The sequence below is a fragment of the Papio anubis genome, chromosome 11 (assembly GCF_008728515.1).
Source record: "Papio anubis isolate 15944 chromosome 11, Panubis1.0, whole genome shotgun sequence".
In the NCBI taxonomy this organism is placed as follows: Eukaryota; Metazoa; Chordata; class Mammalia; order Primates; family Cercopithecidae; genus Papio; species Papio anubis.
Window position 1 is genome coordinate 93,547,484 of NC_044986.1, and position 25,763 is coordinate 93,573,246.

A 25,763-nucleotide genomic window follows, 5' to 3' on the forward strand; every position below is an offset into this window, starting at 1 on the left:
TCTCAAGTCTCTCCCATAATTATCTAAATGATTTAAACGATGAAATTTGGAACTTTCAGTTGATGATGCTTAGAGAAGATTTTGGAAATAGCGTTGAACTTTTGGAGATGTTGTGATGGGGTGAATGTATTTTGCATGTGGGAAGAACATGACTATTTAGAATCAGAGAGTAGCCTGTTATAGGTTGAATTGTCCCCACTATCTTCCCCAAATTTGTAGAATTCCTAAACCCTAGTGCCTCAGAACATGATTTTGTTTGGAAATAGAGTCTTTACAAAAGTAATCAAGTAAAAATGAGATCATAACAATAGGCTTTAGTCCAATATGAATAATATCCTTACAAAAACAGGATATTTAGGTAAGAGACAATTATACTGAGAAAAAGTCATGTGGGGATGAAAGCAGAGACCAGAGTGATGCATCTCCAAGCCAAGGAACACTAAATGTTGCCAATGAACTACCAGAAATTAGAATAGAGGCATTTAACAGATTCTCACTGACAGTCCCTCAAAAAGAACCAACCCTGCTGATACCTTATGTTGTACTACTAGCCTTAAGAACTCTGAGACAGTAAATTTCCATTGGTTAAGCTGCCTAGTTTGTGGTAATTTGTTATGGTAGCACTAGGAACCTAATACAAAGGAGAAACAGACAATCCTCTTTGGCTTGGGGCATGAAGCCAACTTCACTAGCACTCTTACCCAAACACAAGTATGCACGGGTCACTCTGGACCACTAAAACCTCCATTGTTATGGCCCCACTACTGAATGCATAACAGTATAGATATATTGTTTTAGTATATTCCTGCTTGAATTCATTCCCAAGCCCCAAAGAAAATTGCTCTAGTCAGGGCCATTTTTTCTTTATCCAGTCTATCATTGGTGGGCATTTGGGTTGGTTCCAAGTCTTGGCTATTGTGAATACTGCTGCAATAAACATACATGTGCATGTGTCTTTATAGTATAATAATTTATAATCGTTTGGGTATATACCCAGTAATGGGATTGCTGGGTCAAATTGTATTTCTAGTTCTAGATCCTTGAGGAATTGCCACACTATCTTCCACAATGGTTGAACTAATTTATACTCCTACCAACAGTGTAAAAGCATTTTCTCCACATCCTCTCCAGCATCTGCTGTTTCCAGACTTTTTAATGATCACCATTCTAATTGACATGAGATGGTATCTCATTGTGGTTTTGATTTGCATTTCTCTAATGACCAGTGATGATGAGCTTTTTTTCATATGTTTGTTGGCCACATAAATGTCTTCTTTTGAAAAGTGTCTGTTCATATCCTTCACCCACTTTTTGATTAGATTGCTTGGTTTTTTTTATAAATTTGTTTAAGTTCCTTGTAGATTCTGGATATTAGTCCTTTGTCAGATGGATACATTGCAAAAATTTTCTCCCATTCTATAGGTTGCCTGTTCATGCTGATGATAGTTTCTTTTGTTGTGCAGAAGCTCTTTAGTTTAATTAGATCTCTTTTGTCAATTTTGGCTTTTATTGCAATCGCTTTTGGTGTTGTAGTCATGAAGTCTTTGCCCATGCCTATGTCCTGAATGGTATTGCCTAGGTTTTCTTCTAGGGTTTTTATGGTTTTAGGTCTTACGTTTAAGTCTTTAATCCATCTTGAGTTAATTTTTGTATAAGGTATAAGAAAGGGATCCTGTTTCAGTTTTCTGCATATGGCTAGCCACTTTTCCCAACACCATTTTTCCTTTCCCTGTTGCTTGTTTTTTTTCAGGTTTGTCAAAGATCAGATGGTTCTACATGTGTAACATTTTTTTTGAGGCCTCTGTTCTGTTCCATTGGTCTATATATCCATTTTGGTACCAGTACCATGCTGTTTTGGTGACTGTAGCCTTGTAGTATAGTTTTAAGTCAGGTAGTGTGATGCCTGACTTTGTTCTTTTTGCTGAGGATTGTCTTGACTATACGGGCTCTTTTTTTGGTTTCATATGAAATTTAAAGTAGTTTTTTCCAATTCTGTGAAGAAAGTCAATGGTAGCTTGATGGGAATAGCATTGAATCTATAAATTATTTTGGGTAGTATGGCCATTTTCACGATATTGATTATTCCTATCCATGAGCATGGAATGTTTATCCACTGGTTTTTCTCTTCTCTTATTTCGTCGAGCAGTGGTTTGTAGCTCTCCTTGAAGAGGTCCTTCACATCCCTTATAAGTTGGATTCCTAGGTATTTTATTTTCTTTGTAGCATTTGTGAATGGGAGTTCACTCATGATTTGGTTCTGTTTGTCTATTATTGGTGTATAGGAATGCTTGTGATTTTTACACATTGATTTTGTATCCTGAGACTTTGCTGAAATTGCTTATCAGCTTAAGAACTTTTTGGGCTGAGACAATGGAGCTTTCAAAATATACAGTCATGTCATCTCCAAACAGAGACAATTTGACTTCCTCTCATCCTATTTGAATACCTTTTATTTTTTTCTCTTGCCTAATTGCCCTGGCCAGAACTTCCAATATTATGTTGAATAGGAGTGGTGAGAAAGGGCATCCTTGTGTTGTGCTGGTTTTCAAAGGGAATGCTTCCAGCTGCTGCCCATTCAGTATGATATTGGCTGTGGGTTTGTCATACATAGCTCTTATTATTTTGAGATACACACCATCATTACCTAGTTTATTGAGTGTTTTTAGCATGAAGGGCTGTTGAATTTTGTCGAAGGCCTTTTCTGCATCTATTGAGATAATCGTGTGGTTTTTGTCATTGGTTCTGTTTATGTGATGGATTACATTTATTGATTTGCATATGTTGAACCAGCCTTGTGTCCCAGGGATGAAGCTGACTTGATCGTGGTGGATAAGCTTTTTACTGTGCAGCTGGATTCTGTTTGCCTGAATTTTATTGAGAATTTTCACATCGATGTTCATCAGGGATATTGGCCTGAATTTTTGTTGTTGTTGTTGTGTCTCTGCCACGTTTTGGTATCGGGATGATGCTGGCCTCATAAAATGAGTTAAGGAAAATTCCATCTTTCTCTATTGTTTGGAATAGTTTCAGATGGAATGGTACCAGCTCCTCTTTGTACCTCTGGTAGAATTTGATTGTGAATCCATCTGGTCCTGGGCATCTTTTTTTTTTGTGGGGGGGGTTGGTAGGCTATTAATTACTATTTCAATTTCAGAACTTCTTATTGATCTATTCAGGGATTCGACTTCTTCTTGGTTTAGTCTTGGGAAGGTGTATGTGTCCAAGAATTTAACCATTTCTTCTAGATTTTCTAGTTTATTTTCATAAAGGTGTTTATAGTATTCTCTGATGGTAATTTGTACTTTTGTGGGATCCGGGGTGATATCCCCTTTATCATTTTTTATTGTTTCTATTTGATTCTTCTCTCTTTTCCTCTTTATTAGTCTGGCTAATTTTGTTAATTTTTTCAAAAAAACAGCTCCTGAATTCATTGATTTTTGAAGGGTTTTTTGTGTCTCTATCTCCCTCAGTCCTGCTCTGATCTTAGTTATTTCTTGTCTTCTGCTAGCTTTTGAATTTGTTTGCTCTTGCTTCTCTAGTTCTTTTGTGATGTTAGGGTGTCGATTTTAGATCTTTCCCACTTTCTCATGTGGGCATTTAGTGCTATAAATTTCTCTGTACACACTGCTTTAAATATGTTCCAGAGATTCTTGTCTGTTGTGTCTTTGTTCTCATTGGTTTCAAATAACTAATTTATTTATCTGCCTTCATTTCATTATTTACCCAGTAGTCATTCAGGAGCAGGTTGTTCAGTTTCAATGTAGTTGTCTGAGTTTAAGTGTGTTTCTTAATCCTGAGTTTTAATTTGATTGCACTGTGGTCTGAGAGATTGTTATGATTTCCATTATTTTGCATTTGCTGAGGAGTTATAATTTGCTTCCAATTATGTGGTCAGTTTTAGAATAAGTGCAATGTGGTGCAGAGAAGAGTGTACACTCTGTTGATTTGGGGTGGAGAGCTCTGTAGATGTCTATTAGGTCCATTTGGTGCAGAGCTGAGTTCAAGTCCTGAATATCCTTGTTAATTTTCTGTCTCATTGATCTGTCTAATATTGACAGTGGGATGTTAAAGTCTCCAACTATTATTGCGTGGGAGTCTAAGTCTCTTTGTAGGTTTCTAAGAACTTTCTTTATTAATCTGGGTGCTCCTGTATTGGGTGCATATATATTTAGGACAGTTAGCTCTTCTTGTTGCATTGATCCCTTCACCATTATGTAATGCCCTTCTTTGTCTTTTTTGATCTTTGTTGGTTTTAAGTTTGTTTTATCAGAGACTAGGATTGCAACCTCTGGGTTTTTTTTGCTTTCCATTTGCTTGGTAAATATTCCTCCATCCCATTATTTTGAGGCTATGTATGTCTTTGCATGTGAAATGGGTCTCCTGAATATAGCACACCAATGGGTATTGACACTTTATCCAATCTGCCAGTCTGTGTTTTTTAACTGGGGCATTTTCTCATTTACATTTAAGGTTAATATTGTTATGTGTGAATTCGATCCTGTCATCATGATGTTAGCTGGCTATTTTGCACATTAGTTGAGGCAGTTTCTGCACAGTGTCATTGGCCTTAATATTTTGGTATGTTTTTGTAGTGGCTGCTACCAGTTTTTCCTTTCCTTCATATTTAGTGCTTCCTTCAGGAACTCTTGTAAGGCAGGCCTGGTGGTGACAAAATCTCTCTCAGCATTTGCTTGTCTGTAAAGGATTTTGTTTCTCCTTTGCTTATGAGTTTAGCTTGGTTTGGCTGAATATGAAATTCTGGGTTGAAAATTCTTTAAGAATGTTGAATATTGGCCCTCACTCCCTTCTGGCTTGTAGGGTTTCTGCAGAGATATCTGCTGTTAGTCTAATGGGCTTCCCTTTGTAGGTAACCTGACCTTTCTCTCTAGCTGCCCTTAACATTTTTTCCTTCATTTCAACCTTGATAAATCTGATGATTATATGTCTTGGGGTTGCTCTACTTGGGGAGTATCTCTGTGGTGTTCTCTGTATTTCCTGAATTTGAAAGTTGACCTGTCTTGCTATTTTGGGGAAGTTCTCCTGGATAATATCCGGAAGGGTGTTTTCCAACTTGGTTCCATTCTCCCCATCTCTTTCAGGTACACCAATGAATCGCAAGTTTGATCTTTTCACATACTCCCATATTTCTTGGAGGCTGTTATTTCCTTTTCATCCTGTTTAATCTTGTCTTCACACTTTATTTCATTAAGTTGATCTTCAATCTCTGATATCCTTTCTTCTGCTTGATCAATTCATCTATTGATACTTGTGTATGCTTCACAAAGTTCTCGTGCTCTGTTTTTGAGTTCCATCAGGTCATTTATGTTCTTCTCTAAACTGGTTATTCTAGTTAGCAGTTCCTTTGACCTTTTACCAAGGTTCTTAGATTCCTTACATTGGGTTAGAACATGCTCCCTTAGCTCAGAGGAGTTCATTATTATCCACCTCCTGAAGTCTACTTCTGTCAATTTGTCAAACTCATTCTCTTTCCTGTTTTATTCCCTTGCTGGCGAGGAGTTGTGATCCTTTGGAGGAGAAGAGACATTTTGGCTTTTGGAATTTTCAGCCTTTTTGCACTGGTTTTTCCTCATCTTCATGGATTTATCTACCTTTGGTCTTTGATGTTAGTGATCTTCGGATGGGGTGTTTGCATGGGTTTCCTTTTTGTTGATGTTGATACTATTGCTTTCTGTTTGTTAGTTTTCCTTCTAACAGTCCGGCCCCTCTTCTGCAGGTCTGCTGGAGTTTGTTAGAGATCCACTCCAGACCCTGTTTTCCTGGGTATCACCAGCAGAGGCTACAGAACAGCAAAGATTGCTCCCTGCTCCTTCCTCTGGAAGCTTTGTCCCAGAGTGGCACCGGCCAGATGCCAGCTGGAACTCTCCTATATGAGGTGTCTGTCGACCCCTGCTGGGAGGTGTCTGCCAATCAGGAGGCATGGGGGTCAGGTACCCATTTGAGGAGGCAGTCTATCCCTTAGCAGAGTTCGAGCACTGTGCTGGGAGATCTGCTGCTCTCTTCAGAGCCAGCAGTCAGGTACATTTAAGTTTGCTGAAGCTGCACCCACAGCCGCCCCTTCCCCCAGATGCTCTGTCCCAGGGAGATGGGAGTTTTATCTATAAGCCCCTGACTGAGTCTGCTGCCTTTCTTTCAGAGATGCCCTGCCCAGAGAGGAGGAATCTAGAGAAGCAGGCTGGCTACAGCGGCTTTGCTGCACTATGGTGGGTTCTGCACCCAATTTGAATTTCCCAGCAGCTTTGTTTACACTGTGAGAGGAAAACCACCTACTCAAGCCTCAGTAATGGTGACGCCCCTCCGCCCCACCAAGCTTGAGTGTCCCACGTCAACTTCAGACTGCCGTGCTGGCTGCGAGAATATTAAACCAATGGATTTTAGCTTGTTGGGCTCTGTGAGGGTGAGATCCACTGAGGAAGACCACTTGGCTCCCTGGCTTCAGCCCCCTTTCCAGGTGCGTGAACAAAGTTCTGTCTCACTGGCATTCCATGTGCCACTGTCATATGAAAAAAACTCCTGCAACTAGCTCAGTGTCTGCCCAAACAGCCACCCAGTTTTGTGCTTGAAATCTAGGGCCCTGGTGGTGTAGGCACCCGAAGGAATCTCCTGGTCTGCGTAATGTGAAGACTGTGGGAAAAGCATAGTATCTGGGCCAGATGGCACTGTCCCTCATGGCACAGTCCCTCATCAACTTCTGTGCAGGGAAGGAGTTCCTGACCCGCCCAGCTTCCCTGGGTGAGCAATGCCCCACCCTGCTTCTCCGCCCCTCAGCAGCGGCTGCATCCTGTCCACTCAGGTCTAGCCAGAAGAACGCTGTGCCTCAGTTGATAGAAACACCTGCCTTCACTGCATTGGGGTCTTTACTGGGAGCTGCACAGACTGGAGCTGTTCCTGTTGGCCATCTGCCTGAATATAGCCCCCAGTTTTCTTTTTGGTAGGCCCAGTCTTCCTCTGTCGCCCAGGCTGGAGTCGTGGCACCATCTCGTCATTACAAGCTCCGCCTCCGGGTTGGCGTAATTTCTCCTGCCTCAGCCTCGAATAGCTGGGACTACAGGCTTCCACCACGCAGCGCGCCCGGCTAATTTTTGTATTTTAGTAAGAGGCAGGGGTTTTTCACCCGTGTTAGCCGGATAGTCTCTGTATCTCCTGACCTCGTGATCCGCCCGCCTGACTCCCAAAGTGCAGGGGATGCAGGCGTAGAAACCACCCTTTGGCTAACCCCCTGATTTTTCTTAGCTCCCTCAATGGTTCAAATTAGAAGACCAACAAAGGGCTTTTTACAGTATCACAGCCGCCACTAAAATGGTCTTTAGTTTTGCATAGTGAGAGTGAAAACAACAGATGATAAGATTGTTGACCAGACTCAGATTTCTAGATTCACTCGTTTCAATTCTGCTGGTTATCAAACCTCCTCCTAAGGTCATGTGGATCAGATATAGTCCAGATATTAACTGGCAAATTTTGAGCATGAAAAGCAGCAGCACTGCCTTGCAGATAACAAACACTGGCCAATGGAAAGAGTGCCATAAAAATGGCAATCTGCTCAATCCAGGCAATGGCCTTCTAGAGGAGATCTATCAGATTGGTCACAAAACAACAGGGTCTCAAAGGAGTATGATTGATGGACCCTCCAACAGACAGTGAGCCACGGTGGTCCCACGAGGCACTAAGGTCCATATGGTGATGTCCACTATGAACAGTATGAGTGTTATTTTCTCTAACCTTCTCAGTGAATCTTGAAACTTGAGTAGTTTGCTTCCTTGATGAAGGAAGTAACCTTATCAAATTTAGAGTGATACATTGTGGGGTCTAACATACAGATCCTTCCTACTTTTACCCAGATCTCTCATCTTTCACAAATGAGCATGACTAGGGGTTAGTACAAGGTCCCTATATCCCCAGTGGGGAACTGAGGACCTACACTTAGGACAAAGTTTGAAGTGGGGGTGGGAAAAAATGACATTTCTTGGGCCTTTTGGATACTGGTCAACAAATTACTGTGATCCTCACATTCCCTGACATGAGGATGAGGAGGAAACAAATAATTCTTTCTAGTTTTTAATCTGAGGTCACCACAAACAAGACCTCTTTCTAAACCAACTATGGGGTAGATCCCTTTGGGTCACTATAAATCCCTATTGTCATGGCCTCTACTACTGAATATATTACTGGTTAAATATATTTTCTATATGAACAACTCTAGCATTTACACCCACCTCCTGATGGGATTTGCAGCAGTCCAGGTATTTTGTGGGATATGTGGAAGATCATGACCTACCAAACTACTGGCACCTAGTACCAATGTCTACCAAACCAGTATTAATACTCTGGGGATAAAAAAGGGAATAATTTCCCCCATTGCTGAGCTTTAAGAAGTCAATTATCTGTACACTATTTCTGCATTCAATAGACCCATCTGGCCTATGTGAAAGACTTCAGGTGCCTAAACCCTGTACTGATAAGGGTTCTAAAAAGCGTAAGTGCTACCTTTGGCACCAGTGGTAACCTGACATTGTTGGCACCAGTGGTAACCTGACATTGTGACAGTCAGAGGCTGTTCAGGATGAAGGAACTTGGTATGTACCAGTCGACATAGCAAATGTCCTTTCAGCATTCCTCTCCATGAGGATGATCAGGATTAGTTAGAATTATGTAGGATAGGTTACAATAAACCACTAATATCTTTCCACAAGGCTTCCAAAATTCCCCAACTATTTGTAATCAATGTATAGGTTATGACCTGGACAAAGTTCCACTCCTGGAAGAAGCATTAACCTTCCACACTGTTTATGAAATCATCCTAGTGGGCTCAGACAAGGACACTACCCAAAAGGAACCAGATGCTCTGTTCACCCACCTGCAGCATGTACTGTGCCATTATCATTGGACAAGGCACAAGGACCTAAAACCCAAGTGAAATTCCTGGGTGTAATCTGTAAAGGCTATGGTGTTCCATTCCAGAGACGATGATTGTCATGCCTTCGGCCAGCTCTGACTCAAATAGTAAAAATAATGTGAGCAATAGGAGGGACCATTCATCTGCCACCATGCTCACATTCAAGCCACAGAGATCAGACAGCATCCTCTATCAGGTTGCCATAAAAACCACTACCTTTGAATGGGGCCTTGACCAACATGATACCCTGGAAATCCTTCTACTGGCCACCTTAGCTGCCCTTATACCTCTCTGATTTCCATTTGCTGCTTCAGTTACAGATCTCAGCAATACCTCTGCCTACCGACTGGGACTACTACAGATCAGAGGTGCCCATAAATGGCCAGCAGCAGATGAAAGGTACCCATCTTTTATGAGACAATTATTGGCCTGTTATTGTCCTGAGATGGATACTGAGAGCATAAACTAAGTTGTGTAATAATATTATGACAAGAAATTCTAACCAAAACATATCATTATCTTTGTTTTTGTTCTTGAGTTATGTTAGAGTATTTACACTTTAGAGTATAAATTATCTATAAATATATGTACTCAAATACATAAGTATGAACCAAAGAAAAAAGTTCTTTTGAGATTAATTTAAAATAATATAAAATAGCTATCATCATTATACTTACTGCTACGTCCTTCTCCTTCAGAAGTTTCTTGTTTCTCTAATTGCACTTGGATTTTTGACACTGCATCTTGATGTTTAAGCATAGGATTTTCACTTGATTCTTCACCATGCACTATGTTAAGAGAGAAATTTAGCCCCTTACTAAAAAAACAAATCTACTATGAAATCCTAGAGTTCAAATTTATAACAAGTGGAAGCAACATTTTCTTTCATCTTATAAAGTTATAAGTAAACTACCTTAATGCTAGATCTGACATGAAAATGGTGAGAAAACTTTCAATGTGTGTTGAAGACATATTATTATTTCATAAATATTCCTAGATATTAAATATGTTTTATATTAGTCTCTACTTTCCTTAAGTTATTTATACTTTAGGTTAATACATAATCATAGACCAAACAATGAAAATGCATATGCTCAAGGTCATTCATTACAGCATTATTTGTAATTGCAAAGTATTCAAAACCATTGAGATTTTTAAGCACAGGAGATTGGTTGAATGAACATATATATATACACACACATATATGAACATATATATACACACACACAGAGTTATACGTGTATATATATATACCAGAAACAATAGTATAATATCAATTATGGTACATAATTATGTGTATCTATGTGTGGATGAATATATATGGTCTATGATATGGTACACATGGCTGTACATACAGTGAGAAGTTACCCTCCCATCTATGCCGATACATCCTACCCTTGCCCAATGTTATTTTGTGGGGAAAATGTAATATTGATGGAGTCAGTGACCTTCCATGTTTAGACTCTTGCTTATGTTGTTGCAGTAAGTGAATAAAGGCTTAATTGTTAACTTCAATTTGGCTTGCTATCTTAATTGACCATCTTCACACTTGGCAGCTCCCTTGGTGACAAATGGCTGTGAGCAGGGTGGTCAATTAAGCACAATGCCTTTCTGGAAAAGCAAAAAGCATGCAGATCCCCAGGGAATTTGTGGGAGATGCTAGAGTTGAGACCTCTTGGGGGGTACTAGTGGATCATTTGCAAGAGTCGACTGTCCCGTGGTGCACTCTGCCAGCCCTATCAGTAGGTCTTAGAAAGTGCTGTCCAACACCATGGGGCACTCTCAGAGAGTGCTAGCAGATTGTTTACATAAGCTTTTTGGTTCTGAGGGACACCAGTGGCCCTTCTCCTTAGCCCTAGACTCTCAGGCAAAGATGCCTGGTGGGTCAAATTAGAGATCCAACAGAGGGCCTCTGAGAAAGCTAGAGAAGAAATTCCGTGGCCACTGCTAGTGTCCCCTGCAGATGAGACTGAAAGTTTTCAGAGAACCTGCGAGCTAATTTGCACCAATTCTAAAGCTAATTTATTTGCTCTTAGTTCTAAAGAGGTATCAGGCAATGACAGACAGCCTATGACCCAGCAAGGGATTGAGACTCGTGGTTTAAATAAAAGGAATGGAGAGCCCCTTTGGGATTGCTTTCCTGTGTGATCTAGGAGAACTTAATGGCATGGATTATTTGCCTGCATGATGAAAGAGGTAATCTTGTTAAACTAACTTAGTGGTACCTTGTGGACTGTGTCACTGTAAAACCCCTCCTTTAGAGTGTCATAACAGAAGAGGTTTTGCTCAAGGAGGACAAGCAAAGTGGGAGAATGAGAAGGGAACACCCAAGCCCTTCTTTTTCAACTGGGTTGTATTTGGGTTCTGACAAAACTTTGGCACACCCATGCTATCTTCCCTATGATTAAAATACATTTTTAGACCATGGTTGCAGAGGCTATACACCCCTGCAAACCATACTGGTGATCTCTTGGTCTCTTGCTTGAGAGTGAAAGCAGTTAATGATGAGAGTGAGAGCAATCAATGATAAGATTTTTTAAAAGTCTCAGATTTCTAGGGTTATAAGTGTCACTCCTACTGGTTATGGAGCCAAATTAAAATTAACTCTCCTCTAAGGTCAGGCAAATTGGTCAGTAAAATAATCTAGATCGGGGTCCCCAACCCCAAGGCCATGACCAGTACTGGTCTGTAGCCTGTTGGAAACTGGGCCAAACAGCAGTAGGTGAGCAGTGGGCAAGTGAGTGAAGATTCATCTGTATTTTCAACTGCTCCCCATCATTCACATTACTGCCTGAGCTCTCCCTCTTGTCAGATCAGCAGCAGCATTAGATTCTCATAGGAACACAAACCCTACTATGAACTGCACATATGAAGGATCTAGGTCTAGTTTTTTTATGGTTAGTTTATTAATTAATTGATTTATTTATTTTTTATTATACTTTAAGTTCTAGGGTACACATGCACAATGTTTGTTACCCATGTTGGTGTGCTGCACCTATTAACTCATCATTTACATTAGGTATTTCTCCTAATGCTATCCCTCTCACCTCCCCCAACCCCATGAGAGGCCCCAGTGTGTGATGTTCCCCTTCCTGTGTCGAAGTGTTCTCATTGTTCAAGTCCCCTATGACTGAGAATATGCGGTGTTTGGTTTTCTGTCCTCACGATAGTTTACTGAGAACGATGGTTTCCAGCTTCATCCATGTCCCTATAAAAGACATGAACTCATCCTTCTTATGGCTGCATAGTATTCCATGGTGTATATATGCCACATTCTCCTAATCAAGTCTATCACTGATGGACATTTGAGTTGGTTCCAAGTCGTTGCTATTGTGAATAGTGCTGCAATAGACATACAGGTGCATGTTGTCTTCATAGTAGCATGATTTATAATCCTTTGGGTACATACCCAGTAATGGGATCACTGGGTCAAATGGTATTTCTAGTTTTAGATCCTTAAGGAATCACCACACTGTCTTCCACAATGGTTGAACTAGTTTACAGTCCCACCTACAGTGTAAAAGTGTTCCTATTTCTCCACATTCTCTCCAGCACCTGTTGTTTCCTGGCTTTTTAATGAACACCATTCTAACCAGTGTGAAATGGTATCTCATTGTGGTTTAGATTTGCATTTATCTGAGGTCCAGTGATGATAAGCATTTTTTCATGTGTCTGTTGGCTGCATAAATGACTTCTTTTGAGAAGTGTCTGTTCACATCCTTTGCCGCTTTTTGATGGGGCTGTTTGATTTTTTCTTGTAAATTTGTTGAAGTTCTTTGAAGATTCTGGATATTAGCCCTTTGTCAGATGAGTAGATTGCAAAAATTTTCTCCCATTCTCTAGGTTGCCTGTTCACTCTGATGATAGTTTCTTTTACTGTGCAGAAGTTCTTTAGTTTAATTAGATCTCATTTGTCTATTTTGGCTTCTGTTGCCATTGCTTTTGGTGTTTTAGTCATGATGTCTTTGCCCATACCTATGTTCTGAATGATATTGACTAGGTTTTCTTCTAGGGTTTTTATGGTTTTAGGTCTAACATTTAAGTCTCTAATCCATCTTGAATTAATTTTTGTATAAGGAGTAAGGAAAGGATTCAGTTTCAGCTTTCTACTTATGGCTAGCCAATTTTCCCAGCACTATTTATTAAATAGGGAATACTTTCCCCATTTCTTGTTTTTGTCAGGTTTGTCAAAGATCAGACGGCTGAAGATGTGTGGTATTATTTCTGAGGGCTCTGTTTTTTTCCGTTGGTCTATCTCTCTGTTTTGGCACCAGTACCATGCTGTTTTGGTTACTGTAGCCTTGTAGCATAGTTTGAAGTCAGGTAGCATGATGCCTCCAGCTTTGTTCTTTTGGCTGAGGATTTGCTTGGCAATGCGGGCTCTTTTTTGGTTCCATATGAACTTTAAAGCAGTTTTTTCCAATTCTGTGAAGAAAGTCGTTGGTAGCTTAATGGGGATGGCACTGAATCTGTAAATTACCTTGGGCAGTATGGCCATTTTCACAATATTGATTCTTCCTATCCATGAGCATGGAATGTTCTTCCATTTGTTTGTGTCCTCTTTTATCTCATTGAGCAGTGGTTTGTAGTTCTCCTTGAAGAGGTCCTTCACATCCCTTGTAACTTGGATTCCTAGGTATTTTATTCCCTCTGAAGCAACTGTGAATGGGAGTTCACTCATGATTTGGCTGTTTGTCTGTTATTGGTGTATAAGAATGCCTGTGATTTTTGCACATTGATTTTGTATCCTGAGACTTTGCTGAAGTTGATTATCAGCTTAAGGAGATTTTGGGCTGAGACGATGGGGTTTTCTAAATATACAATCATGTCATCTGCAAACAGGGACAATTTGACTTCCTCGTTTCCTAACTGAATGCCCTTTATTTCTTTCTCCTGCCTGATTGCCCTGGCCAGAACTTTCAACACTATGTTGAATAGGAGTGGCGAGAGAGGGCATCCCTGTCTTGTGCCAGTTTTCAGAGAATGCTTCCAGTTTTTGCCCATTCAGTATGATATTGGCTGTGGGTTTGTCATAAATAGCTCTTATTATTTTGAGATACGTCCCATCAATACCTGGTTTATTGAGAGATTTTAGTATGAAGGGCTGTTGAATTTTGTGAAAGGCCTTTTCTGCATCTATTGAGATAATCATGTGGTTTCTGACTTTGGTTCTGTTTATATGATGGAGTACGTTTATTGATTTGCACAGTTGAACCAGCCTTGCATCTCAGGGATGAAGTCGGCTTAATCATGGTAGATAAGCTTTTTGATGTGCTGCTGGATGCAGTTTGCCAGAATTTTATTGAGGATTTTCACATCGATGTTCATCAGGAATATTGGTCTAAAATTCTCTTTTTTTGTTGTGTCTCTGCCAGGCTTCGGTATCAGGATGATGCTGGCCTCATAAAATGAGTTAGGGAGGATCCCCTCTTTTTCTATTGATTGGAATAGTTTCAGAAGGAATGGTACCAGCTCATCTTTGTACCTCTGGTAGAATTAGACTGTGAATCTGTCAGGTCCTGGAACTTTTTTGGTTGGTATGCTATTAATTCTTGCCTGAATTTCAGAGCCTGTTATTAGTCTATTCAAGGATTCAACTTCTTCCTGTTTTAGTCTTGGGAGGGCATATGTGTACAGGAATTTATCCATTTCTTCTAGATTTTCTAGTTTATTTGTGAAGAGGTTTTTATAGTATTCTCTGATGGTAGTTTGTATTTCTGTGGAATCAGTGGTGATATCTCCTTTACCATTTTTTATAGCATCCATTTGATTCTTCACTCTTTTCTTCTTTATTAGTCTTGCTAGCCATTTATCTATTTTGTTGATCTTTTCAAAAAACCAGTTCCTGAATTCATTGATTTTTTGAAGGGTTTTTGTGTCTCTGTCTCCTTCAGTTCTGCTCTGGTCTGTTATTTCCTGCTTTATGCTAGCTTTTGAATGTGTTTGTTCTTGCTTCTCTAGTCTTTTAATTGTGATGTTAGATATGAATTTCAGATCTTTCCTGCTTTCTCTTGTGGGCATTTAGTGTTATAAATTTCCCTCCACACACTCCTTTAAATGTGTCCCAGAAATTCTGGTATGTTGTGTCTTTGTTCTCATTGGTTTCAAAGAACATCTTTATTTCTGCCTTCATTTCAATATTTACCCAGTAATCATTCAGGAGCAGGTTGCTCAGTTTCCATGTAGTTGAGTGGTTTTGAATGAATTTCTTAATCCTGAGTTCTAATTTGATTGCACTGTCGTCTGAGAGACAGTTTGTTATGATTTCTGTGCTTTTACATAGGCTGAGGAGTGCTTTACTTCCAACTATGTAGTCAATTTTGGAATAAGTGTGATGTGGTGCTGAGAAGAATGTATATTCTATTGATTTGGGGTGGAAAGTTCTGTAGATGTCCATTAGGTCCTCTTGGTGCAGAGCTGAGTTCAAGACTTGGATATTCTTGTTAACTTTCTGTGTCGTTGATCTGTCTAATCTTGACAGTGGAGTGTTAAAGTCTTCCATTATTATTGTGTGGGAGTCTAAGTCTTTTTGTAGGTTTCTAAGGACCTACTTTATGAATCTGGGTGCTCCTGTATTGGGTGCATATATATTTAGGATAGTTAGCTCTTCTTGTTTCATTGATACCTTTACTATTATGTAATGGCCTTCTTTGTCTCTTTTGATCTTTGTTGGTTTAAAGTCTGTTTTATCAGAGACTAGGATTGCAACCCCTGCTTTTTTTAGTTTTCCATTTGCTTCGTAGATCTTCCTCCATCCCTTTATTTTGAACTTATGTGTGTCTCTGCACATGAAATCGGTCTTGACTCTTTTTTTGTTTTTTATACTTTAAGTTCTAGGGTCCATGTACACAACATGCAGGTTTGTTACATATGTATACATGTGCCATGTTGGTGTGCTGCACACATTAACTCATCATTTACATTAGGTATATATCCTAATACTATCCCTCCCGGTGTGTGATGATCCCCTTCCTGTGTCCAAGTGATCTCACTGTTCAGTTCCCACCTATGAGCGAGAACATGCAGTATTTGGTTTTCTGTTCTTGCGATAGTTTGCTGAGAATGGTGGTTTCCAGCTGCATTCATGTCCCTACAAAGGACACGAACTCATCCTTTTTCATGGCTGCATAGTGTTCCATGGTGTATATGTGCCACATTTTCTTTCTTTCTTTCTTTCTTTCTTTCTTTCTTTCTTTCTTTCTTTCTTTCTTATTATTATACTTTAAGTTCTAGGGTACATGTGCATAATGTGCAGGTTTGTTACATATGTATACTTGTGCCATGTTGGTGTGCTGCACCCATCAACTCGTCAGCACCCATCAACTCATCATTTACATCAGGTATAACTCCCAATGCCATCCCTCCACCCTCCCCCCTCCCCATGATAGGCCCCGGTGTGTGATGTTCCCCTTCCTGAGTCCAAGTGATCTCATTGTTCAGTTCCCACCTATGAGTGAGAACATGCAGTGTTTGGTTTTCTGTTCTTGTGATAGTTTGCTAAGAATGATGGTTTCCAGCTGCATCCATGTCCCTACAAAGGACACAAACTCATCCTTTTTTATGGCTGCATAGTATTCCATGGTGTATATGTGTCACATTTTCTTAATCCAGTCTGTCACTGATGGACATTTGGGTTGGTTCCAAGTCTTTGCTATTGTGATTAGTGCCACAATAAACATATGTGTGCATGTGTCTTTATAGCAGCATGATTTATAATCCTTTGGGTATATACCCAGTAATGGGATGGCTGGGTCAAATGGTATTTCTAGTTCTAGATCCTTGAGGAATCGCCACACTGTTTTCCACAATGGTTGAACTAGTTTACAGTCCCACCAACAGTGAAAAGTGTTCCTATTTCTCCACATCCTCTCCAGCACCTGTTGTTTCCTGACTTTTTAATGATTGCCATTCTAAGTGGTGTGAGATGGTATCTCATTGTGGTTTTGATTTGCATTTCTCTGATGGCGAGTGATGACGAGCATTTTTTCATGTGTCTGTTGGCTGTATGAATGTCTTCTTTTGAAAAGTGTCTGTTCATACCCTTTGCCCAATTTTGATGGGGTTGTTTTTTTCTTGTAAATTTGTTTGAGTTCTTTATTGGTTCTGGATATTAGCCCTTTGTCAGATGAGTAGATAGCAAAAATGTTCTCCCATTCTGTAGGTTGCCTGTTCACTCTGATGGTAGTTTCTTCTGCTGTGCAGAACCTCTTTAATTAGATCCCATTTGTCAGTTTTGGCTTTTGTTGCCGTTGCTTTTGGTGTTTTAGACATGAAGTCCTTGCCCTTGCCTATGTCCTGAATATTATTACCTAGGTTTTCTTCTAGGTTTTAGGTCTAACATTTAAGTCTCTAATCCATCTTGAATTAATTTTCGTATAAGGAGTAAGGAAAGGATCCAGTTTCAGCTTTCTACTTATGGCTAGCCAATTTTCCCAGCACTATTTATTAAATAGGGAATACTTTCCCCATTTCTTGTTTTTGTCAGGTTTGTCAAAGATCAGATGGCTGTAGATGTGTGGTATTATTCCTGAGGGCTCTGTTTTGTTCCATTGGTCTATATCTCTGTTTTGGCACCAGTACCATGCTGTTTTGGTTACTGTAGCCTTGTAGCATAGTTTGAAGTCAGGTAGCATGATGCCTCCAGCTTTGTTCTTTTGGCTGAGGATTTGCTTGGCAATGCGGGCTCTTTTTTGGTTCCATATGAACTTTAAAGCAGTTTTTTCCAATTCTGTGAAGAAAGTCGTTGGTAGCTTAATGGGGATGGCACTGAATCTATAAATTACCTTGGGCAGTATGGCCATTTTCACAATATTGATTCTTCCTATCCATGAGCATGGAATGTTCTTCCATTTGTTTGTGTCCTCTTTTATTTCACTGAGCAGTGGTTTGTAGTTCTCCTTGAAGAGGTCCTTTACATCCCTTATAAGTTGGATTCCTAGGTATTTTATTCTCTTTGAAGCTATTGTGAATGGGAGTTCACTCATGATTTGCCTCTCTGTTTGTCTGTTACTGGTGTATAAGAATTATTGTGATTTTTGCACATTGATTTTGTATCCTGAGACTTTGCTGAAGTTTCTTATCAGCTTAAGGAGATTTTGGGCTGAGATGATGGGGTTTTCTAAATATACAATCATGTCATCTGCAAACAGGGACAATTTGACTTCTTCTTTTCCTAACTGAATATGCTTTGTTTCTTTCTCTTGCCTGATTGCCGTAGCCAGAACTTCCAACACTGTGTTGAATAGGAGTGGTAAGAGAGGGCATCCCTGTCTTGTGTTAGTTCTCAAAGGGAATGTTTCCAGTTTTTGTCCATTCAGTATGATATTGGCTGTGGGTTTGTCATAAATAGCTCTTATTATTTTGAGATATGTTCCATCAATATCGAACTTATTCAGAGTTTTTAGTCTGAAGGGCTGTTGAATTTTGTCAAAGGCCTTTTCTGCATCTATTGAGATAATCATGTGGTCTTTGTCTTTGGTTCTGTTTATATGCTGGATTACATTTATTGATTTGTATATGTTGAACCAGCCTTGCATCCCAGGGATGAAGCCCACTTGATCATGGTGGATAAACTTTTTGATGTGCTGCTGGATTCGGTGTGCCAGTATTTTATTGAAGATTTTTGCACTGATGTTCATTAGAGATATTGGTCTAAAATTCTCTTTTTTTGTTGTATCTCTGTCAGGCTTTGGTATCAGGATGATGTTTGCCTTGTAAAATGAGTAGGGAGGATTCCCTCTTTTTCTATTGATTGGAATTGTTTCAGAAGGAATGGTACCAGCTCCTCCTAGTACCTCTGGTAGAATTCAGCTGTGAATTCATCTGGTCCTGGACTTTTTTTGGCTGTAGGCTATTAATTATTGCCTCAATTTCAGAGCCTGCTATTGGTCTATTCAAGGATTCAACTTCTTCCTGGTTTAGTCTTGGGAGAGTGTAAGTGTCCAGGAAATTATCCATTTCTTCTAGGTTTTCCAATTTTTTTTGCGTAGAGGTGTTTATAGAATTCTCTGATGGTAGTTTGTATTTCTGTGGCGTCGGTGGTGATATCCCCTTTATCATTTTTTATTGCATCTATTTGATTCTTCTCTCTTTTCTTCTTTATTAGTCTTGCTAGTGGTCTATCAATTTTGTTGATCTTTTGAAAAAACCAGCTCCTGGATTCATTGATTTTTTTGAAGGATTTTTTGTGTCTCTATCTCCTTCAGTTCTGATCTGATCTTAGTTATTTCTTGCCTTTTGCTAGCTTTTGTATGCGTTTGCTCTTGCTTCTCTAGTTCTTTTAATTGTGATGTTAGGGTGTCAGTTTTAGATCTTTCCTGCTTTCTCTTGTGGGCATTTAGTGCTATAAATTTCTCTCTACACCCTGCTTTAAATGTGTCCCAGAGATTCTGGTATGTTGTATCTTTGTTCTCATTGGTTTCAAAGAACATCTTTATTTCTGCCTTCATTTCATTATGTACTCAGTAGTCATTCAGGAGCAGGTTATTCAGTTTCCATGTAGTTGAGCGGTTTTGATTGAGTTTAGGCTACTCGGGGGTCAGGGACCCACTTTAGCAAGCAGTCTGTCCATTCTCAGATCTCAAACTCCATGCAGGGAGAACCACTGCTCTCTTCAAAGCTGTCAGACAAGGACATTTAAGTCTGCAGGAGTTTCTGCTGCCTTTTGTTCAGCTACGCCCTGCCCCCAGAGGTGGAGTCTACAGAGGCAGGCAGGCCTTGTTGAGCTGCAGTGGGGTCCACCCAGTTCGAGCTACCCAGCTGCTTTGTTTACCTAGTCAAGCCTCAGAAATGGCGGACACCCCTCCCCCAGTCTCGCTGCTACCTCACAGTTTTATCTTGGACTGCTGTGCTAGCAGTGAGCAAGGCTCCATGGGTGTGGGACCCACCAAGCCAGGCATGGGATATAATCCCCTGGTGTGCCATTTGCTAAGACTGTTGGAAAAGTGCTATAAAAGGGCGGGAGTGTCCTGATTTTCCAGGTACTGTCTGTTACGGCTTCCCTTGACTAGGAAAGGGAATTCCCTGACCCTTGTGCTTCCCAGGTGAGGTGTTGCCCCACTGTTTCAGCTCACACTCCATGGGTTGCACCCACTGTCCAACCAGTCCCAGTGAGATGAACCCGGTACCTCGGTTGGAAATGCAGAAATCATCCATTTTCTTGGTCGCTGGTGCTGGGAGCTGTAGACTGGAGCTGTTCCTATTTGGCCATCTTGGGTGGTTCCAGGTTGTGTGTTCTTTATGAGAATCTAATGCCTGATGATCTGTCACTGTCTTCCATTAGCCTCACATGGGGCCATCTAGTTGCAGGAAAACAAGCTCAGGGCTCCCACTGATTCTACATTATGGTGTATAATTATTTCATTACATATTACAATGTAATAATAATATAAATAAAGTGCACAATAAATGTAATGCACTTGAATCATCCCAAAATCATCCCCCACCTTGGCCCTGGTCCATGGAAAAAATGTTAAATTTGTTCACTTTCTCTGGTGTGAAAAAGGTTGAGGACCACTGATCTAGATCATAATTTTTTTCATTTATTGTGATATGTAATCAATGGCCTAGAGATGACAAATTCCTCAGCATGGAAGAAGCAACTGCTACAAAAAAGCAAAAAGAGATCACCAGAGACAGCAACATAAAAATAGTCATTGGGCACACACTCCTCAATGACCTAAGTAAGGGCCTCACCAAAGTGATCTCTAGGTTTGGTTACCCAAAAGTAAGGACTCACAAAAGGAGATTAATGGGCTCTTCACCTAACTCATGGCCTGGTGGTAGTGTGCCACTGTGGGCTCAATGGTAGCCTCCCAGGGTCTGCCCAGTGCTGGCCCCTATAACTAATAAAAATGCTGCTCTCCTCTTCTCCCATTGAAGTTTGAAAAGAATTAGAGAGCCCTGCCAATTTTTATGCAAATATTTTAGTTTTTTTAAAAAAAACAGAAAACAAGACTATGACATGGCCAATGTCCCTATGTCCCCAGTGAGGAATGGAGGCCCTATATCAAAGTTAAAGTTCAAAGTGGACATGGAGAATTTCATTTCTTGGGCCTTTTGCATAATAGCGCACAGGTGACTGGGATCCCCAAAATCCCTGGCATGAGAATGAGGAGGAAATAGACAATGTTCTCTGGTTTTCAGCTGGAGGCCACCACCACCAAGATCCTGATCTGACTACAGGTAGGTCTCTTCAAGCCACTACATACTTCCATCATTATGGTACCCATTACTGAATGGGTTGTTGCTATGACATATTGTCTATGTCTACCCCTGACTGTATTCACCCCACATCCCTGAGGGGAATTGTTGCAATTAGGACCGTTTTAGTGGGGTAGATGGAAGACTAAACCAGCCAGACTACCAGCACCTAGTGTCTTTGTCTCTTAAAAACACTATCGACTGTCTTGGGGATGAAAAAAAAAAAATGTCTTCATTGCTGTGCTTAAGGAAGCCAAAGTTCACCATCTGGCTTTTTGCTTAAGGCATTGTGTGCCTGGAAAATAATTGACTATTGGTGGCTCATGCCATAGTTCTGTCTTTGGCACTGGTGTTACCTGACATTATGACTATCACAGAGGCTACTACCCAAGCTGAGGCAAATAGTTATAAAGCAATTGACATTGTAAATGCCCTTTTCAGCATCCTTGTCCACAAAGATGATCAAGATCAGTCTGCCTTACATTAAGTGGGCTGCATTACACCTTTAACGTCCTCCTCAAGGCTGTGACATGAAAACAGCACCACTCCCAGATGAAGCACTGGCCTTCCACTATATTCATCGCATCCTCCACTGGGCCCAGACAAAAACACTACCCAGCAAAGGCTGGGTCACTCTCAGCTTTAGTTACTCTCAGCCCCAACAAATAAAAGGAAAGCCAGACTGGAGTTCTCACATTCCCTTCATGAACATCTTCATGACACCATCTATCAGGTTACCAAGAAGACCTCTACCCTTAGGTGCATCCTAAAGATAGTATGTTCTGGAGACCCTTCAATGACCACATAGGCTGTTTTTCCCCTTGGCCTTCTCTGATACATTTTGTCATTTGAGTTACACATCTCACCAACCTTCTGTTTGCCGATTAGAGTCTATGACAGAAGGATACTGCCACATATTCCAAGGTTCCTGTTGAACACTTGGACCCATAATCTCCTACAGTTGGCTGAAAGTAAACACCCTTTGATAGACTAACGACTTTTATTGGATTTGGTGGACACTGAGCACATAAGCATGCCATAAAATAGTCTCAAGACCAGAAATTCCAACCAAATATTATTGTTCCCTAGTTATTTTAAGGTATTCACACTGTAACATGTAAAATTTCTATAAACTATACGCTCAACTACATAGTCATGAACCAAAGAAAAATGATCTAATGAGATTAACTTTTAAAATTTAAAGTTACCTGTAATTATTATACTTACTACTATGTCTTTTCTCTCTAGGAAGTTTGTCATTTTTTTTAATTTGCATTTCCAGTTTTGACAATGAATCTTGATGTCCAAGTGCAAGATTTTTGCCTGGTTCTTCTTCATGAGCTACATAAGGAGATGCATTTAGTCTCTTAATGGAAAAACAGACCTACTGTGAAATCTCTAGATTTCAAACTTGTAATTGTGTAGCAAAATTTTCTCATTTTGATAAATTTGTAAGTAAATTATCATAAATCCAGATGTGACATGACTACTATAAGAACATTTTTAATGGGTGTGTGTTGAAGCTCATTATTTCATAACATTTCTAGGCATCTGATACATATTAGTCACTAGTTTCCTTATGTTATTTATACTTTAGGTTAATACATATTCACAGAAATAAAAATAAAAATGCATACGTACAATGTTATTTATTATATCATATATGTAATTGCAAAATAGTCAAAACCACATAAACTTTCAAGCAGAGGAGACTGGTTGAATAAACTGAGATATGTATATACAGTAAGTCCTCACATAATGTCATTGATAGAATCTTGGAAACTGTGACCTTAAGCAAAATGACACATAATGAAACCGATTTTACCATAGGCATATTGACATAAACAAGAGTTAAGTTCCTACAGTATTTTTTTTTTGTAACAAAAACATCACAAACTTCTAAATAAAGACCCAAAACACTTCCAATAGTAAACATTAAAATAAATGTGAGCTATACATAGATTTAAGAAAAAATAATGAAAACAAGTAAGACAATTATTTACCCAACTTGTGGTTAATCAGTGAGTGATGGTTGTCATAGTGGTGGTGAGTTAAGTCAAGGAACACACTCCTTGATTTATTCAAAGGAATAAATCAAAAGCAAAGCAAAATTGTAAGGAATGCCTCCTCCCACCATATAATTTAAAAGCAATCACAAATATGGTAGCTTACAGACTGCTTTTGTACTGCATTGTTTATTGTCATGCATTTGCATAATTATTGTATACAAATTTTTATTTTACAATAATTTGTATTCATTCATTCACTTGATTTCCAGCCCACTTATTCCAGTTAACAGTTGCAGGTGGTTGGAACATATCCTAGAAGCTCAGAGCACAAGGGGGGAACCAGCCCTCGACAGAATGCCATGCCATATCAGGGCGCACTCAGACACATACCCACACTCACTCAGACAGGGACCATTTAGACACACCAATTTACCTAATATACATATCTTTGGAATGTGGGAGGAAATTGGAGCACCCAGAGAAAATTCATGCAGACACAGGGAGAATGTGCTAACTCCAGACCATGTGCCTGGCTAGGAATCAACTTTTTTTCTTATTAACATTATAATCAAACGATGTTGAACAAAATGATGTTACTCAAGTACATGCTGTACCACACACTATGGTATAGTACATATGGTAAATAATGTGGTACAAACAACTGTAAGTGTAACTATAAAAGAAATTAAACATGTCTATAAATTGACTTGAAGGGATTGCAAAGAATAATGTGAAGGAAAAAAATACCTACAAAGGGGAAAACTTGAATGCTATCTTTGGGGAAGGAAGATGAAGAAATGAGAAAAAAAAAAGAGAAGGAAATAGAGAGATAGTTATCTTTACAAAAAGAAGCAGAGGAAAGATATAAGAAACAATGTTGTTGGTTACCTACAAAATGAGGGGAGAGGACTGGGGAAGAAAATATACTCCTCTAACTTTTTGCATATATATTGTTTTACTTTTGAAAGTAGTTTCATGGCCTACAGATTTCAAAAACAAAATTAAATCCACAAGGAAAAGAAGGTGTGATGAAAACTAAAAGGAAATAATGAAATGAAATCATTGAAGAAAAAATAAAAGCAATAACTCATCAATATAGTATTTGACATAAACCCTCACTATTGGACATGAGAGGTGGAGGTGGAGTGCAAACAAATCATGAAATCTTTTTAGTTGGTTTGCTGTTCTAGTATATGTTAAGCAATCTGAACTCAATTTGAGAGGAATTAGAATAGGGAACAAATAACTAAAGGTATCCATGCGGTTCAGAGCTCCAGCTAATTCAGCCTCGGGGTCCATAAAATGGAAAATAGCTTCTTGCTTGGGGCTCCTTCCACTGTGAGACAACCCCATCCCATGCCCACTCACACAGTCTACACTGATGCACTTGCTAAGTGCTTTTCTGTGGGGTAAAATGGGACCCTGTAGAGCTGGGGACCTGCCTCTATCTAGCCTATGGCTTTTAATATGCTAGTAAGTGAATAAGGTTAATTGTGACTTTGAGTTTGGCCTGTTACTTAATAGACCAACTCAAAAACTGGCATTTCTGTTTCTGACAAACTACCACAAACAGCAGGGTGGTCAATGAAGCACAAAGCCTTTCTGGAAGGAACACTTTGGAAAGTGCTAGTGAGTCTGCAGGACACTCTCAGTGGAAAGGGAATGGGGAGACTACTGGATCAATTGCAAGAGACTCAGCATCCCACAGGGCACTCTGCCAGTCATGTCAATCATGTCTTAGAAAGTCCAGCAGACACCATGGGGTTTTCTAGAATGCTAATGTATAATTTACATGAGCTTTTCAATTCTGACATGGAACAATAGTCTCTTTATCCTCTGATTCACATACCAAGATATCCAATGAGTCAATTGAAAAATCTAGCAGATGGGCTCTGAGAAAGCTAGGGAAGTAATTTTGTGATTACTGCTCATGGCCCTAAGTTAATGGGCTCAAAAAGTTGGAGACTCTGCACACTCAGTTGCACCTAATGACTGTTCTTAGCCCTAGGCACTCCCCTAAAACTGGTGGACAGCCTGTAATGTAGTCAGTTATTGAGACTCATGCTTTAATGAAAAACAATGCAAAGTCCTGATGATCATTTTGCCCGCACTAAGAGACATGGGTAGTGTGCCTTCACAATAAAGTGATAATCTTGTTTAACTTAGGGAGCAAGAGGGACATATTGTGGAGCTTATCACTATAGAATGCCTCCTTAAGAGAGTCTTGACAGTGCCCATATTGCCTAAGGAAGTGGAGGAAAGGGGAACGAATGATGCAAACATCTGAAACCCTCTCCTTCCTCAGTTGTATACTATTTTTGGCTCTGACAGGATTGCCCACCCATGACGTGTTCCCTGCTACTGGAAAACGTGTTTGGGCCATCATCTGCAGAGGCTATAATGGCCCCTTGAGCCACACCACTGTCTCTAAGGTCACTGATGGAGTGAGGACAGTTGTGTTCCCTGCTACTGGAAAACATGTTTGGGCCATCATCTGCAGAGGCTATAATGGCCCCTTGCACCACTCGGCTGTCTCTAAGGTCACTGATGGAGTGAGGACAGTAATGACAAGATTTGACCAGACTCAGATCTCTAGTTTCATTTCATAGCCTTTACTAGCTCAATTAAACCTCCTTATAAGA

The 25,763-nt window shown here is 39.9% G+C and overlaps 1 protein-coding gene across 1 annotated transcript in view; it reads right to left on the minus strand.

The window, feature by feature from the left end:
- The window catches only part of CCDC7 (coiled-coil domain containing 7), a 408,075-nt gene that overhangs the window by 154,907 nt on the left and 227,405 nt on the right, over nucleotides 1–25,763 (minus strand). Inside the window, exons 25-26 of the mRNA XM_031652409.1 lie at nucleotides 22,340–22,453; nucleotides 9,589–9,699 (exon numbers count right to left, since the gene is read on the minus strand). Of these exons, the coding sequence (XP_031508269.1) occupies nucleotides 9,589–9,699; nucleotides 22,340–22,453 (225 nt within the window). The remainder of the gene's footprint in view (nucleotides 1–9,588; nucleotides 9,700–22,339; nucleotides 22,454–25,763) is intronic.